Source organism: Symphodus melops (assembly GCF_947650265.1).
Source record: "Symphodus melops genome assembly, chromosome: 5".
Lineage (NCBI taxonomy): Eukaryota > Metazoa > Chordata > Actinopteri > Labriformes > Labridae > Symphodus > Symphodus melops.
Genome location: NC_136695.1, coordinates 9902911 through 9918959, shown reverse-complemented (window position 1 = coordinate 9918959; position 16049 = coordinate 9902911). Strand labels below are relative to the sequence as shown.

Here is a 16049-nt window from a genome sequence, read left to right as displayed (position 1 = left end):
ATTCTTCAAATTGAGCGGGATAGTGGTTTGTGAAGGCTAAAAATGGAAAAAATGAGATCAGAGGAACACAAACTAGGGGAAAGAGAGTAGAAATATGTGAGTGGAAAACACATAGAGAGTAGCCCACTTTATCACTTTTATTGCCCATTGTCATGATCCACCCTGAGTGTAGTTGAGAGGGAGATATACAGCTGACCAACTGAGAAAGGGTTTAGTGCGTCAGGGAACACGTGTTGCCTGCTAAAGACTACCTGTACAATACTGTACAATTTCTGAGGCAGTGAAAACATTTTTGTTACACATTCAAACTGTAATGGGAAGACTGGCACAGGTGCTCTGCCAGTGTAGACATAGTTGTATAGCTACTGAGGTGTGGTGCGTTTATTCTCCCCTGTGACATTCCCTCTGGGTTTGTTTTATGGTCGTTGAACCCTGAAAGGTCAGAGAAAAAGACAACTCTCTACTCCACACAGCAGAGGTCTCAAAACACATGGCCCGAAGGGCCATAATCATCCAGGGATTCATTCAGATGAGACTCCACCAGATAAATCAGTCCCTTCGTCAGGCCTACTGTACACAATTGAAGCCAGTATATGGGTTCTATTTAGTGAGGCAGTATTTTTTGTGTATGCATTATGTTTTTCTCTTTTTTTTGTGGAAGTCCATGTACTATTTTTGTGCAGAAGGGACTGAAAGACACTGAAAACAGAAGCGATATAAAGTGAGATCCAATTATGAGGCTGCTGAAAGTCCAGTTAATAGAGGTGGAACATGCACCAGGTCATCTCAAGCTTATTGCTCTCAAAGAGTGAGAACCCACATGCTGTTAGTTGGACTATTAATAGTGGACACATTTAGCTTTCTGCAGTGTCCAGCAAGCAGCCAGGCATCGAAACAGGCAACAAGGCCTGAAGTCATTTAGGCTACCAGGAGAGCCAGGCAGCGGAGCAGAGAGTGCTATTGGACAATCTCCAGCTACCAATAAGACAAAAGCCCCTGGGAATCGGAGAGTAAATGTAGTTAATAAAGAAAGCAAATGAAAGAACAAGGGATTGATACATGCAGTGTTTACTTTATGTACATTTTGGTAAAGACAGGACTTCAGGTTAATCCTTGTTCTGATAACAACTAATCTCATGATAGAATATATCCACAACGTTTGACCTGTTCTACCTTTCCAGATATAGAGTATACTGCATTGTTGTTCTGATACCAATTTGCAGCAACTGGTCATTTTTGTATGTCACTTCAAGTTACTGGTAGATTTCAGTAGCAGCATTAAAACAGTTAGAAATGAAAGAGGAATATTGTTTTGTAAACAAAAAAGTCAGTTTAAAAATTGCTCCGTTATAGGATTTTAAAGCTTGTTGTTGAATGTTAATTTAACATTACTTACTGTAATCATTAAATAACAAATAATTATGAAAATCTATAATACTTAAAGTGAAGGCATTTGGGGGAAAGAACATGTTCACATTTTGTTTCTAAGAGTTTTAGTTTGGTTTACTTTATTAGTTTATTATTTCGTGTTTCAATCCCCTTTTTACATTAAAAGAAGCAGCTTTAGCCTTTGTGGCTAATGTCTAAGTTACAGCTGGGCATTGTCATCTTGCACGTGTGTATGCATTTAGACTTTGGAGCCTTAACATGGCTCTTTTCAAATCATCGCTAAAGCTCACAAGTAGGTAAAAAGTATATTTGATATTTGCAGTGACAGAACTGGACTAACGTCTGCTGCTGCTTCTCTACACTAAACTAATCTGCAAGCTTCATCTTCATTTGTTTTGTAAAGGCTGGTTTTTCCCCTCAAAAGATCAGCTCCATCCTTCCATCAATTTGCCCCAGTATTGTCTCTTTTCTAGCTTTTTTAAAATGTAATTCTCTTAGGGGCTATACAAGTTTTTTTTTAGTTTTTTTTTTAAATAAAAGTTTGACAAGTATTTATATTTAATCATTTTAAACTAAAATGTTGCTTTCAGCAGTTCCACACCTTGGAGGTCTTTAAGTCAGCCAACAGCAAACACTGATAGAACAGCTACCATGTTTTTATAAGAACATTTACACATCATGGAAATGTTTCTGATACTAAAACACAAGTTCCTCAGTCTTTTCAACATGGACATAGCTGCACTCACTTAGACTCACTCTTGGAAGAGAGAGATGAGGCACCTGATGAAATCCTTTTTTTTGGTAAAGAACCCCATGTGTTGTTCTTGCATCAAACTTATTTTAACGTACGAATGTTGTAACAACAACTATTTACAGAAAATCATTTTAGAATAAACCAAATGTCATTGCAATGTTAGCAATAAAATGACTTGTGAATACACTTCACCTCCCAGAAGCTTAGTTTTATGAGCGTTTATAGTTACAAGCTGTAGTTTACAAAGGTGGCTCAAATCTTTCTATTCCTCCATGTGTTTGTGTGTCTGTCCATGTTTTGCTCAATCAAGACTCAGCTGGTTCAAGCAGGTGCATGCTGCCTAGCCGGTCCCTCTGATATGCCTTTGTGTGGCCCAAAACGAAACCAAATTCATTCAGTGCTTTCTAAACAAATGTGCCCTCCTTTTATTCGTTCAGCAAATACACAGAGAGATACGACACTGTCAATGAAACACCCACACACTCACACATACTAACTCAGCAGAGACCTAACAACCAGACACTAGAATATTATGTAATGATTGGTGCCGGGATTCTGTTGTAAAACTTTATATTATGCTATGCATATGAAATCTCTGTTTTAGCACAGAGAGTTTTATTTATAAAACTAAAATCTCATTATTTCTATTTCGTTTATATTTTAATTTGTATTTTTTTCTTTGATTAATTTTTTTTCTATACCAGACATTATGATATGGTGATTGGTGTTAGAGGTCTGGCTGTGATCAAAGGTTAGATGCTTAGTAGCATTACAGTGTATACATATAGATGCTGCATAGGTAGATTACAGAGGAAGCTGACTAACATAAATGAGGGAGAATAAAGAGCAGCCGTTATTGTAACGTCACAAATGCAGCCCTGGCCCTTATATAAGCCCACTGTTTGAACACTACACACAGCAGTAGCATGTAACCTACACTAGGACATACTGTACAGCATATAGTCCACTGCTCACACTGCCTAGGGCTGAAGGTGGCTTTGTGTGAGCTCTCAAAGCATTATTCCTTCGATTCACTATCTGTATGTGAGCATGCTTTAGTGGATTCATGTTTATTTTTTTGGTTGTTGTATCCTTGTTTATCTCTGTCATCTGACACTGATCAAGAGAGAGACAGACAGCTGATGTTGTGATCCGGGGATCGTGCTCCTCGACCGAAGTCTGATGGAGGATCTCCCACTAATCCCTTAATATCACTCCTCTCACTGAGATACTACCGCTATTGTCATGGTGATGCTGCGATGTGGCCTGGATGTGTAGTAGTGGAATTGGGAGGGGAGGGGAGGTGGGGGTGTTGCTGCACAGAATCACAACAATCCTCATTGTAAAACATAAATACAATCATTTGAAGAGGAAGTCTCTCAAGGCAGGAAATGCAGGCATTTAAAGTCACCAGGCATCAGGCCATGTGGGGGGAGGAGAGGAGGGGGTTTGCTGGGTTAGCTGTGTTTGCTGTAGACTGCGAATAAAAGCTGGTCTCCTTATCCTCAAGTGGGTGGCTGCTTGGATGGTTGGTTGGCTTTAAGTCTTTGCTGAGAGGCGGCTAATGCAAGGGAATCCTTTGATTTTGGATTTTGCAGCAGCCAAAGTGAAACAGATAATTCAGTCATTGGACAGATGTTGAGAGACATCGAGTTCAAGTTAATTTAGTTAAAACGTATTGTGGCTACATCTGTTTAATTTGCTGATCTTGCAAATATTTGAAGCAATTTTTAGTGTGTCTTATGTACTTTCAATAGTATAGAATAGTGTAGTATAGTATAGTATATAGTATATGATATCCTGATGGGGTATCAGATGCCTAAATTCCAAAGTGTGTAACATCATATGGCATCTACAGTAATATTCTAGCAAAGTGATAGGTGTAACCTGTTTGCAGTGAACTGATATCAGGTTTCTCCAGTGCTTGTTGGCCTGTGTACACTTTGCTGTATGCAGTTTAGTTAAGCAAGCTAATAGTGATGTGCTATGGTGCTGAATTGGGACAGGAAGGAGTAGAGCGCGCCAACAATAAGCAAGGTATCTATTACCTCTCTATTGTTAGCCATGGCCAAGCTATTAATATTTTCCAGAGTAAGACACACGCAGCTGACTGCAGTTTCAGCACAGCTCACCCACTGCTACCAGCCAGGAACAACAACATGATGAAGAGGTTTTTGTGTCTTTGAGGATGGTACTTTTGGGATTTCAGTCGAGGGCAAGGTCACATGGCGGCAGAGAATTGGAGTGATCATCACTAAAAGCATCATATTTATCTTCTTTTTTTTTTAACTGATGCATCCAAACAAGATTATTGCTCATCATAACCTGAGGTGTTCCAGATATCAGAGAGTAGACAGCAGGACATGTTAAAACTAGGCTCTGTCTGACTGGAGGACTGGAAATAATTTGGCAAATAATAGCAAGACCGGGGAAGAGTTGGTGCTTTAGAAGTGCTTTGATGCCTCACCCTGTATGATATATAAGGTTAGAGGAGGACATGGAGATGCATTCAGCCATCTCACTGTCTGGCTATGGGAGCTAAAGAGTGGGCAAACGAAAAGAGCAGTGACCTATCTCTGGTGGGGTTAGGGCTGAGTTTCAAGACTATTCCCAGTGGAGCTGTTGAGATGTGAGTGGGAGGAGTTGTGACGTAAGCATGGGACAATGTCAGCTGCCAAGGAAGTGCTGATCACAGCCAGAATAAAATGTATCTGTGTCAGGATGAATAAAGCGAGCTGTCAGAAGAAAGCAACCAAGCATTCACACACAAAGCGAGACATGTTCATATACACACCATTACTGGAACAAACAAGCACATATGCATATAACACTAACATGGTGATTCACTACCTCTGACTAAATGTTGCTCATGTTGTTGATACAGTTCCACTTTACAATAAACTAACTGTATTATGATGAATGTTGTGCATATGTTTCCTGTAAGTCTCACATGGAAATACACTTGTGAACGTGTGGGCTGCTGGGTGATTAGCTGACTCTTTGCCACTTGGAAATCTCTCAGGAGTGGAGATATGGAGCAGCTCAATTGAATCCTGGCAGGTAATCTAAGGAAACAGATGGATTTTAGTTATATTGGGCATGAGATTAGCCACTTCCCCGTTGCTCAGAAATTCTGCTGTTGCCAACTCTTGTTTGACAATCTGAATATTAGTCCTTGGTCAGGAGGTCTGAGTTGTGTGCTGTTAGATTGCCTATTCTGATGAGTGTACCCCATGGATTCAATCCTATCTGTGCTTTCTAAGGCCCAGCTGTGGTAGCTGGCCAACCCCATCACACCAAGGCGCTTGCCCTCTCATCGTCCCTCCTGCCCTGCCTATCGCACTGTGCCAGTGCCCTGTGCCAAAGGAAGTTATCAGTGCTCTATCCCCTGCCCCTAATCCTCTCTGAGGTGGAGAGAAAGTGTTAAGTAGCACGTCTTCTGGCATTTATTGTGGAGGTAGAATGAACAGGTGCCTCAAGACCTAATCATCTGTCTTTAAATGAGCTCCTATTTTTAGCGCACATGCTTCCTTTCTTGGAGTTTTGCAGATAGTGTACAGTAGAGGTGATACAATAGTATATTTCTGTTTAGCATAATCACGATTTGTCAGACCATACTTGAACAATTGTGTTGTGTTAATAATTGGATTTTTTCTTTGGTTTAGTTTATATTGTTTTTTGCTCTGGACACGACAAACATTTCAAAAGGTCCCAAATTCAATCTTAGATGGCACATGTTCATGTACACACAAGACATTTTGAAATATGTAGCTATAGTGTAAGTAGCACATTACCGTACACAAATACGTTGTTGAAGCATGATACAAATCAAACTTTAGGTTAACTCGTATACAGTGTCATCAATAGAACACTTCTCTGCAGTAAAAGTTGTGAGATGCTGATTTCTTTACATAGATGTTACTCACTATACAAATATTGTTTCACTTCAACCCCTAAAAATGACCCCGCCCCTTCTCATCCATTTGTTCCATCAAGCCTGTTTTTAAAACAGTCTGTTGTCTTAGCTATGCTGTATATATGTCTCCATAGTCTCTTTTATAGAGTTTGTGATATGACTGGCTTTCTGCTGAATACTGAACCTTTTGGCTCTATTTTAGTTAAAATGCCATAATCTGAATTTTTTCGATCAAAAATTATTTCTTTGTCAATATAAACAGTAACACTGTTGCTTAAAAAACACATTGTACTGCATACTACTGACTTGCATACTAAACTTTTATTACATTATTTTAACTTGAATTTTATATCAGACACTCTTTTTATATTTAAATATTTTTAACTGATTTTAACTAATCTATCAAGTTATCCACATGAAGTTTTACTTAAGTGTGTCCTTATATCATTATTTTTACAGTCTATGATCATGACCTAATGGCAGGAGACATTCAAAACTTATTGATGGGGCATCGGCCATGTAGTCAGTACGCATGCACGGTCCATGTACAGAAGCCGTGATCTTCCAGGCCAGCCCGACCTGTGGTTCCTTTTCCCACATCGTTCCTCTCTCTCTCTTTCTGGCTCTCTCCACTGTCGTATCTCTATATATCTGAAATAAAGACATTAAAAGCCCCCCCCAAAAAAATAACATAAAAAAATTATGAATTAAAACATCATTGTACTGTATGCTCTAACTGGATTAAATCAGATCCAATTTGCAAGTTTAGTATCATATTTTTCTCTTTACAGTCATAAAAGATACTGTAATTGTGCATTACTTCAGCCTCCAGTGAAAAATGTGACTGTCAGTCAGTCCCCAGTTCAAACAGACATTAACTTCATCCTCCTGCAGTACTGACGCTGGGATGATGTTAATGATGTGTGTAGTTGCTTATGATCCATTCATCACTCGGCCTTTAGTGGACTCAAAGGGCCTGCAGGGTCGCTGCTTCGCCATGAGATCCTCTATCGCAGATAGAATTTTTATTATTTTTATGCAGAAAAGTTAGATTAAAGCTGTCAATAAATCAGCCATTCATGAAACTCTTCAAAACTTAACTAAGCTGAATGCAAATATAAAGATGACTGATCCTAAATAATGACTGTTGAATGTGAAAGTTGTATCACCCATTGAGCACCTATAGATTCTAAAATAAATTAGCAGCCTCCATCTTTGTTTCGCCGAACTGCCTCTGCTGACATCACCACAATACAACTCTATATTAGCTTGTACCAGAGAAAGCTATCTTTTCCCCATTCTTGTGAACATATTCAAATGTATTTGACATACCATAAAATATCTATAAAGAAAGACTGAGACTTGTTTTCTGAATATACAGTACACTGGTACACACTGTTGAGTCAGTTTTGACTCGTATTCTGCAGGGCGGTTCAACTGTGCAAAGAACGCATCGCAAGCAAGACAGAGAGACATGCAGATTTTCATTTATACACAGAGGAGGCACCTTCACCACAAAAAGTACAATCTACAAGCCTTTACATTCAATATGTCATATTAAGTTGCAAGACATATTCAGACCTGATATCTTTTGTTAGTTGTGATCAGTGAAAATTCACACTTTACTGCAGGACAGTGCTGCTACTTAGGATCTGTCCATGCCCCTACTGTTCATTGCTTTTCCACCAACATCCAGCTGAATCATAAGAGGGAAACAGAATGGTCCTAAGGAGCAGTTTAGCTCAGAGACAGGATAAGAGAGAGTGAAAGGCCTCAGAGGGACTGGCTGGTCTTTGCTGGCACACTTTTGGGCAGTGAAGGTGATTAGCTTGTAAAGTAATTATGCCTAAGGAGGTATGTGTAGAAGGAAAAACTGTGTGCATCTGTTTTTAGATTGTTGTTGCAGATCTATTAGCAGCCAACATATGAAAATGTTTTTTCTTGTCCATTTCATCATTGATCCACTATATGGCAGGTTGTAAAAGGAAAATGAGGTCTTCCATAGCTACTCCCTGTATCATTTTCTAATGCAGGCACCGAAATGCCTTTTTTTCTGGTGCGAGATTACAAATTGAGCCAGAAAAATTAAATTACTTTATCGCCCTAATGTCCCATCTTGTCCAAAAAAATCTAATAGCACATTAGTGATGCTACATTCTTGCACTGGGTGGGTGACAATGTCCTTTTGAAGTTCTGTTTTATTTTTCATGGGATTTGGTAACTGAAAGAAAGACACATCATTCAGACCCTAGTTACTTTAAAATGTTAATCATGACTAACAAGATAAAATGAAGTATCATAGCTAATGAATTCAATTTCCTTCATAGCTGGATGAGGGGAACAGCTGTTAAATTAGCATGTCAGAGGGGCTTAAAGGAGGTTCAACCCGGCGCTTAAAGCCATAGTATCATTTGTTTAATCTTCGGTGATTGTTTGGACACTTTGGTGTTGCCAAAAAGCTGTTAACACTAAATTTATTGTATGAAATTGTTATGAGGAACATGTTGACAAAGGATCCTATTCGCATTTATTTAGAGTTGTGTTTTTGTCCCCCTAATGATATAAGCTTGTTTTTTACACTTTCAGCTCTGTTTTATTTTTCTCTATTGAATCCTACAGGAAAAATCTAGTACTCTATTGCCACTCAATGCAATAATGTCCTCATTTGTTGGTCTGCTTGGTCCTGAGCAGCAAACATTCAGTTAGTTAAAAGAGCCTTTTTTTTTAAATCTGTTATTAGAAAATAACTGAGGATGGTGATATTTACTTTAACCATTAAAGTTAATGTTGCCATGTGCTTCTCCGCACGTAATAGATCTGTAAATGATGTATTTGAGAAAAGAATTAAGGATGTAGAAATTGAAGTAGTGAAAGAAGTTCCTATAGGCATCATCATGGATGAGAATTTAAAATTTGACGGTCAGGTTTAGTACATTGTGAAGAAGGTCAAACCAAATCTAATTGTTTTCATTTTATTAGAAAGGACCTTTCATGTCAAACTTTTAAATTACACATGTATATTGTGCATGCATGTATTGATTTTTTCGCATCTGTCATACTGCGTCACATCATGGTCCCAAACGTCTGTTATTTCATCATATAAGCAGACAATAAAAGTTATGGAGCTGAGACCTATGCAATGGCATCACTGCGGTAATTTTATATATATATATAAAAAAAAACCACAATCTTCTCACCTTTGACATATTTTTGCATTTCAGTAATCTGTTTAGTAAACTGTTTGTTAAATGTGTAAATTACCATGTTTCATGCGGCCTTTGATCAATGTGTATTTATCAAATTTCTCATTATTGTTTTTCTTACTTTTGTTGTTTTTCTTCCTATCTATGGAGTTTTCCTTTCAAAAGCTTCCTGTGGATGAATGTTGAGAACTAGTTTGCTAAAACACTTAAACAATGCATGCATGCAATGATTTGACTTTCAATGCCAAAATGATTTGTCCACAATATTGCTATATAATATTGTCTCAGCCGTGCTTTTGCCTGGCATCTACTAAGACAGTAGGTTTCTCTGTCTGCTGCCCATAAGGTGTTGTCAGATTCACATTAGCTGGTCCTAGAGCTTCTGTGGTGTGTGTAACATGTTGCCATCCTTGTTGTTGTTGTGGGGAATGTGATGATTCAGGGCTTGTTACAGCTGTCACATCAATGTTTTTGTCTAAACATAACTGTGCCAAGGGAGTTGCAGTTTATGGTGTGATGACAAAGTTTAGAGGGAGGTACGATGCAAAGCACTATTTAAGACTCCTCTCTGCTCCGCCTCTGATCACTTGGGCTATCTTTTGATAGCTCAGAATAATTCAATTATCTGGGAATCTTTAAAATGTTCAGGATTGTTGCCTGCTGTGTTATTGTTATTACTGCTTATACGGAATAATTTGCACTGATCCATGATATAAAATTATAGAATAGAACAAAATAGAGCATGTGTCCTGAGATCCCACCATGAAAATGTTGGTTTCCTTTGCCATGGTGCGGCAGAATCATAGTGACATACATTTCTTAAAAGGCTACGTATGCATTTCTACGTATGTATTTCAAAGCGGTGTAGGTACCGTCTGGAACATTTACACACATTTTTTTCACGTCTCTCATTCCAAATTTAATATGCTGGTACTTGTCTTTAGGGTACCGTCTTAATCTGCAGCACCATGGCATCTAGTGCTGCGCACACTCACAGCTCCTAGCTAGTTTTTGTGGGGCTGATGTTACCTACTGCATACATTGAACTTTTACACCAAGATGTTATCTGGTGGCAGGTCACTAAGAGGTTTTCATTACATGCATATACTTTCACTTGATCTGTCCTATCTTTTATACAGCTGATGTTTATATTTTTTATATTTCACATATATATTTGTAGATGACTAGAATGTGAATAAGACTTTTTTGCCAATTAAAAGGCTTCACAGCATTTCTTTTTTAACTCAACACTTTTGTTAGAACAGTTCAGTCTATCTTTTCTGTCTTGTGTTGTTTCTCAAGCAGCGCAGACATTTAATCAAAATTGCATGAATAACTTATGGATCAACATAACTTTTTTTTCAAACGCTGTATAGAGTTATAGCTTTAAAGTTTATGTCGCACATCTGTCCACTAGAGAGCAGTGTAGTATCAGTCATTGTCAGGCTTGGCTGCGTCTCTATGCAGAGCCAGTGAAGCAGAGAAGGTGGAAACCAAATATAGAAGAAAATAACAACAGAGGCTAAAAAAAACAGCAGCACGTGCTTAATTGTTGCTTAAAACTATAAAGACAAAGATTACGCATAGATTGAAATACACTGAACAAAGCCTTTTCTAACTCTTCACAAGTCTTTTCATTATATCTGGGAAGTTTCATAGAAAGAAGAGTGCAAGTTGAAGAGACAGAAAACAGAGACCTGCCTCTTGAGCAGCCAGGATACTGAATACCTCACTTGTGACATTTTACACTCACTCATTACTGTATATTGCCCCATGACAAAGAATACACTGCGCTCACACTCTCACACTAACATATGCACACATTTGAGTACAGTACACACATGGAAATGGGCACACAGCCACATGTGTGCTCAGACGTATACTCACACACACTCTTCGTCCGGCAGCCGTCCAGGCAGGCAGCAGGCTGGCTCAGATAAATATGAGGCTTGTAATGCGACCACGGAGACGAGGCTGATGGGATCAATAAAGAACGGTGCTGCAGGTCATAAGGAGAACACAGCGAGAGGATAAATATGGACTGGCTCATCGGAAAACAGAGCGGCGAGACTGATGGGTACACAACACTATCTTCTCTAGTGTGTTCTTTCACCCATCTGACACAGATCAGACAGATTTCTGACTCTGGTGTGCTCTATCTGTAGTAAGAGTTGACTGGTGAGAGCCTTCAGTGCTTGAGTTTTTGATGTTTTGACATGAGAACTGGGCTCAGTGTTTGTTGAATGGCTCTTATCAGGCACCAGTCATGAGTGAAACTACTTTAAAAGCAGATAACTTGTTTGTGCAAAAGGTTAAGTTATGTGTATTTTTTTAAAATCTCTGTTTTCAGTCTGCTTTAATTGAAAATTGTATGAATTTACATACAGGTTTATTTAAATTTTTGTAATGTTACTTTGGAAAAAACTAAATCTAATATTTAATATTTTCACTTATTTTTTTCTTAGATTAAATAATGAAAACATCAACTAATAATTAAATTATCATTTAATGCAGCCTTTAGATAAAACCTAAATCCAGATCATGTTGAGTATTAATGTAACCTCAAATTCCTAAAAATGTGTTAAGGAAATGCTGAAGATAGTAAAAAGTTATTTATCATAATAAAACGTTTCATAAAAAAACCAAACAACAAAAAAAAAGCAGTCAGCTTGTTCCATTACACACAGCTTTTTAAAGCTTGTGTTGTACTTTATGTAAAAGAATGAATATAGATGGGGTTTTTTATGTTACATTGTCAGATGCCACTGGTCTTTAGTCAGCTTATTGTGACATCTGCTCCTAAACCAGGAGCTGGTATCCACATGGTATACAGTTGCCAGACTATAATGTTATGCTTGCCTCATATGCATGTGTGTGTGTTTGGCTGTGTTGTCCTGGTTATTCTAGGTATACCTGATATTCTAAAGATAGGTGCTGTTGCGTCAAACAGTCACAACAAATTACCTGTCTCTTTTTCCCTCAGTAGTTTTTTTTTTCTTTCTTTGGTATAGAGTAGTTCTACTCCTCACTACTTTTGCACAGGGTAGGTGATATATATATAGATAGTTCTGCTATTAATGCTGCTATGCTATGCCAGTGCAATGGAAATGCATTTGCTTGTACTAGTCCCAGTCCAACACCAACAGACACAGTTTTCAAAGAACCAACCTACTTTCTCTGATGAAAGTTGCTCCAGTGAAACTATAAACATTGAGATCTGTGTATTGTCCAGCGTAGTTGTTGAAGATGATGCTTTTGCTGTTCAATTTATTAAAAGTTCAAAATTCTCGACTTGCTGGTTACTTTGCTGTTGCGCTCATAAGTATATCTTAAGGAATTGATGGCATGGCGATGGTGGACCGTGTAAATTAGGAGTATAATTAAGAAAACATTTAGTGCTAAATGAAAAATGTGACACTTTTCTCAACTGTTTTATAGAAAATTAAAAAAAGTTAATTTGTTAGTGTTAATAAGTACATATGAAAGAGGGTGTTACTCACATGAAGCAATCGTTTTTTAAGTTTAAGTTGTTGCAAATCACTGACTTTTTTTGAAACTTTAAATCATCTATTAGTCATTTGATTTTATTCACGTCATGTTTTTTATTTGTGTTGTCGTCACTTCATTGGCATTTCAATCAAGCATCAGCTAATATTCAGAATATTACGCATTTTATACTTTTGTCATCCTTAGTGATATATGTTCTGTCCATCTTTTGTGTCCTTTAGATTGTGTTCACCATTTCTTTGTGTTTTGTACGCACTGAGCCATGCACACCTTTTCTTTTTTTTTTTTTTCTTTTTTTTTTTATGTTTTAGGATCAAAGAAGAACCAAAGCCTCAGCCTGCACAGTAAGTAAACTGCATTACCCAGAGTGCTCTAGGCTTTGACACTTCTTCCTGTCAGCTGGTGCTGTGTGCTTCATGTGGCTTCCTCCTCGTTGTCTGAGAGGAAAAAAAAATTTCATTAATGTCATGGAAAGCTGTGATGTTCACTCTATACCTTGAATGAGGAACATTGGCCAGTTGTTTTATTTCTGTCACTTCCATGACATCAATGCTAATGGCTTCTCCTTTCTACCAGCTTTGTTCTAGATAGGCGCTCAGACCCTTTCCCCTCGTCCTTGTTCTCATACTTGCCGCCCATTCTCATCCAGTGTGTCATCTGCACTCTGATTGGCTTGTGCAGCCTTGTTATTCAATCCAGATATGAACTAGATGCACTTCCCTGGCTTTTCTTTACTGTAACTGCATTTTGATAAAATCAAACTGTAGGCCCAGCCAATGCTATAATACTATAACCTGAACCTTTTTGCACCACCAGGCTGGAATAATGACCCCTCTGTTCTCCTTAACTGAGCATTTGATGCTGCTCTCATTTCCATTGGCTGTAGAGCAATCCTGCTTTTTTTTCAATCTGTCTGTATACCTTTCTTTCTTCTATTTTCTCCCTGTATTTCTGATGCTTTGTCTGGTTTGTCAGTGTTCCTCTAATCGCTGCCCTGCCCGTGTCTGGCCTATTTCCCCTCTCTGTGCCGGTTATAGTAGATGTTCTTGCTATTATTTAGTTCTCAGAACCAAACTCTGAAGAAACACATTCAGGATGTATTGTTGTCTCCCATGATGAGTCATTTGGTGTTCCAGTCACATTTTGCTTATTCGAACAGGTGGTTTAGTGGGATCAGTGAGCTGGTAAATAACGTCCTTCAACCACAGCAAAAGTCCCAAAATGACAAGCAGCCAGAGCCAGACGCGTAAGTAATAGTACAGACTCCTCTTGGTCTTCTCACAGCAGATCCAAACATACAGTAGTGACCCCAGCAGCTGGACGCACAGTATGTTTGACCCTTGAGCTTATCAGATATATTTATTTACAGTATGTGTGTATGACAAAGAAGAGCTAATGTGGGAGTGGTGTACCACAACAGATTTTACTTTGATAAAGGACATGTCTCTAATGCTTTGATAGGATTCACCAAAACCAATACAAAAAATGTGGACAGCCATAGCCATATCAAGAATTGTGTACTTGCTTCAAAGTGATGCACAGTTGTGAGCAAAGTTATTCATGAAATGGTCTTGGACTTATATTACGACCACTCTAACAAGCTGTTAGAGTAAACAAGTTGACACACTAGTGGAAGAGGCTGCTTCATAGGGAACACCTCTGCCCAACGTGTGACTGCAGGAGCTGGGGGTCCAAACCCCAGAGTTTCTTGTTGAGACACAAGTAACTCAGTATTGTTCCACTGTTATTTATTTTGGACTTAAATAGAGTTTGTTGAATATCGTTAAAGACCACATTATTCAATGCTAATTTATTCCTGGCATTATTTGATCCGTGAGTGAAAAAGCTCACAATTAATGCTTAGATTTTTTTTTCCTTTTTGTATTTGAAGTCAATATACTTGGTGACATGATGTAATAGGCAGCTTCAACAACCTGTCTCCTCTCGCAACCGAAGCTGAAGTAGTGGTATATAATCTTGGTTGTAAACTTGGGATTTTTATTTGATGCATTTTAATCCAATATGGAACTTGTTTAAACCTAACCCAACATGTTGTGGGTATAAGGTAAATCCTCCATGATATATTACAATGGTTTACTTCAGTTGCACTCACAACCGGATCAGATTTAGGTAATGTTAAATGCTTCAGATTTACCTCAACTGTACAGCTCATTTCATATAACAAACAGTACATGAGTTCAGTTAGTGATGCAGAAAACTAACCTGTCTCCATCTCTTCAACCTCTTGTTTTTCTCAGTTAAGCTTAAAGGTAATACAAGAAATAAAGAAGGTAAAACCACTTCGGTTTATGTTGAAAGAAGTTTACTTTGATTTGCCAAAGTGAAAGTGATTCTCAAGCATCTGTTGTTGCTGGATAATGTCAGACCTAAAAGCAATTCTTCCCTAAGGTGAATGTTTTTTATGCTTAGAGTTTAAGAGCTTTTATTTACACATTTGTCAAGTAAGAAACATATTGAAGGAACTGAAAATACAGGAGTTGTAAACTAAAAACACACATTTACAAATTTACATGATCAGGAAATGCCGCAAAGTATGGTATTGGTATAACACAGTTGTTTCTTTTTTTTTGCTGCTGATTTGGCTGGCAATTAGACCATCAGTAATCATTCATTCACTCGTTAGAGTCAATTCACGCTTCAAACACCTGAATGAGAGAAGTGAAAACAGAAAGTAAACATTGCAAAGGTTAACGTGTACAGATTTAACCTTGAATGTATACTGCTGGGTGTGACTGTCTAAGGGTCCCAGTCAAAAATGTTTTAAGCCCTGCAAATATATTCTAACCATTTTTCTATAAACAACCCAGTAAGCGTGTTATTATAATTACACTTTGACAGTCTCAGAGCATATCAAGCCTCATGTCCCCAATGACAACTTTGATGTTCCCCCTGGTGGGGTCTGGACACAACGTTGGGAACCAGGGATGTAGACCATAATCCTCTAGCTGGCCACAATGTCCTCTGGTAAATCTAAAATCTTAGTCCTGCCATCTAATGTAGCACAGACCACACCTATTCCACAATCATCAGGTTCCACCCTGTGAGCTTGTATAAGCCACGCCCCTTCAAAAGAAAAACCTCAGGCCAACCCAGTCTCATGTGGCAGAGCTTAAGCCCACTAAACAACACCAATATATGGCCTGCCCCACTGCAGTCGAGATCCGCCCCTTGAGCATGTATTTCTCGTTCTTTCTGGCTAATAAATGTCAAACGGAATAAGACTTCTCAAAAGAATATGATAAAAACCATACCAAGGGCG

The 16049-nt window shown here is 38.3% G+C and overlaps 1 protein-coding gene across 10 annotated transcripts in view; it reads left to right on the top strand.

The window, feature by feature from the left end:
- Positions 1-16049, top strand: part of rims2a (regulating synaptic membrane exocytosis 2a) — a 137661-nt gene that overhangs the window by 7518 nt on the left and 114094 nt on the right. For 9 of the 10 annotated variants that reach the window (XM_079343438.1, XM_079343436.1, XM_079343435.1 and 6 more), the window contains exons 3-4: positions 13081-13113; positions 13929-14015. The exons of the other annotated variant lie outside the window; for it this stretch is intronic. In XM_079343438.1, coding sequence (XP_079199564.1) covers positions 13081-13113; positions 13929-14015 — 120 coding nt within the window. The remainder of the gene's footprint in view (positions 1-13080; positions 13114-13928; positions 14016-16049) is intronic. 10 annotated transcript variants of the gene reach the window in all.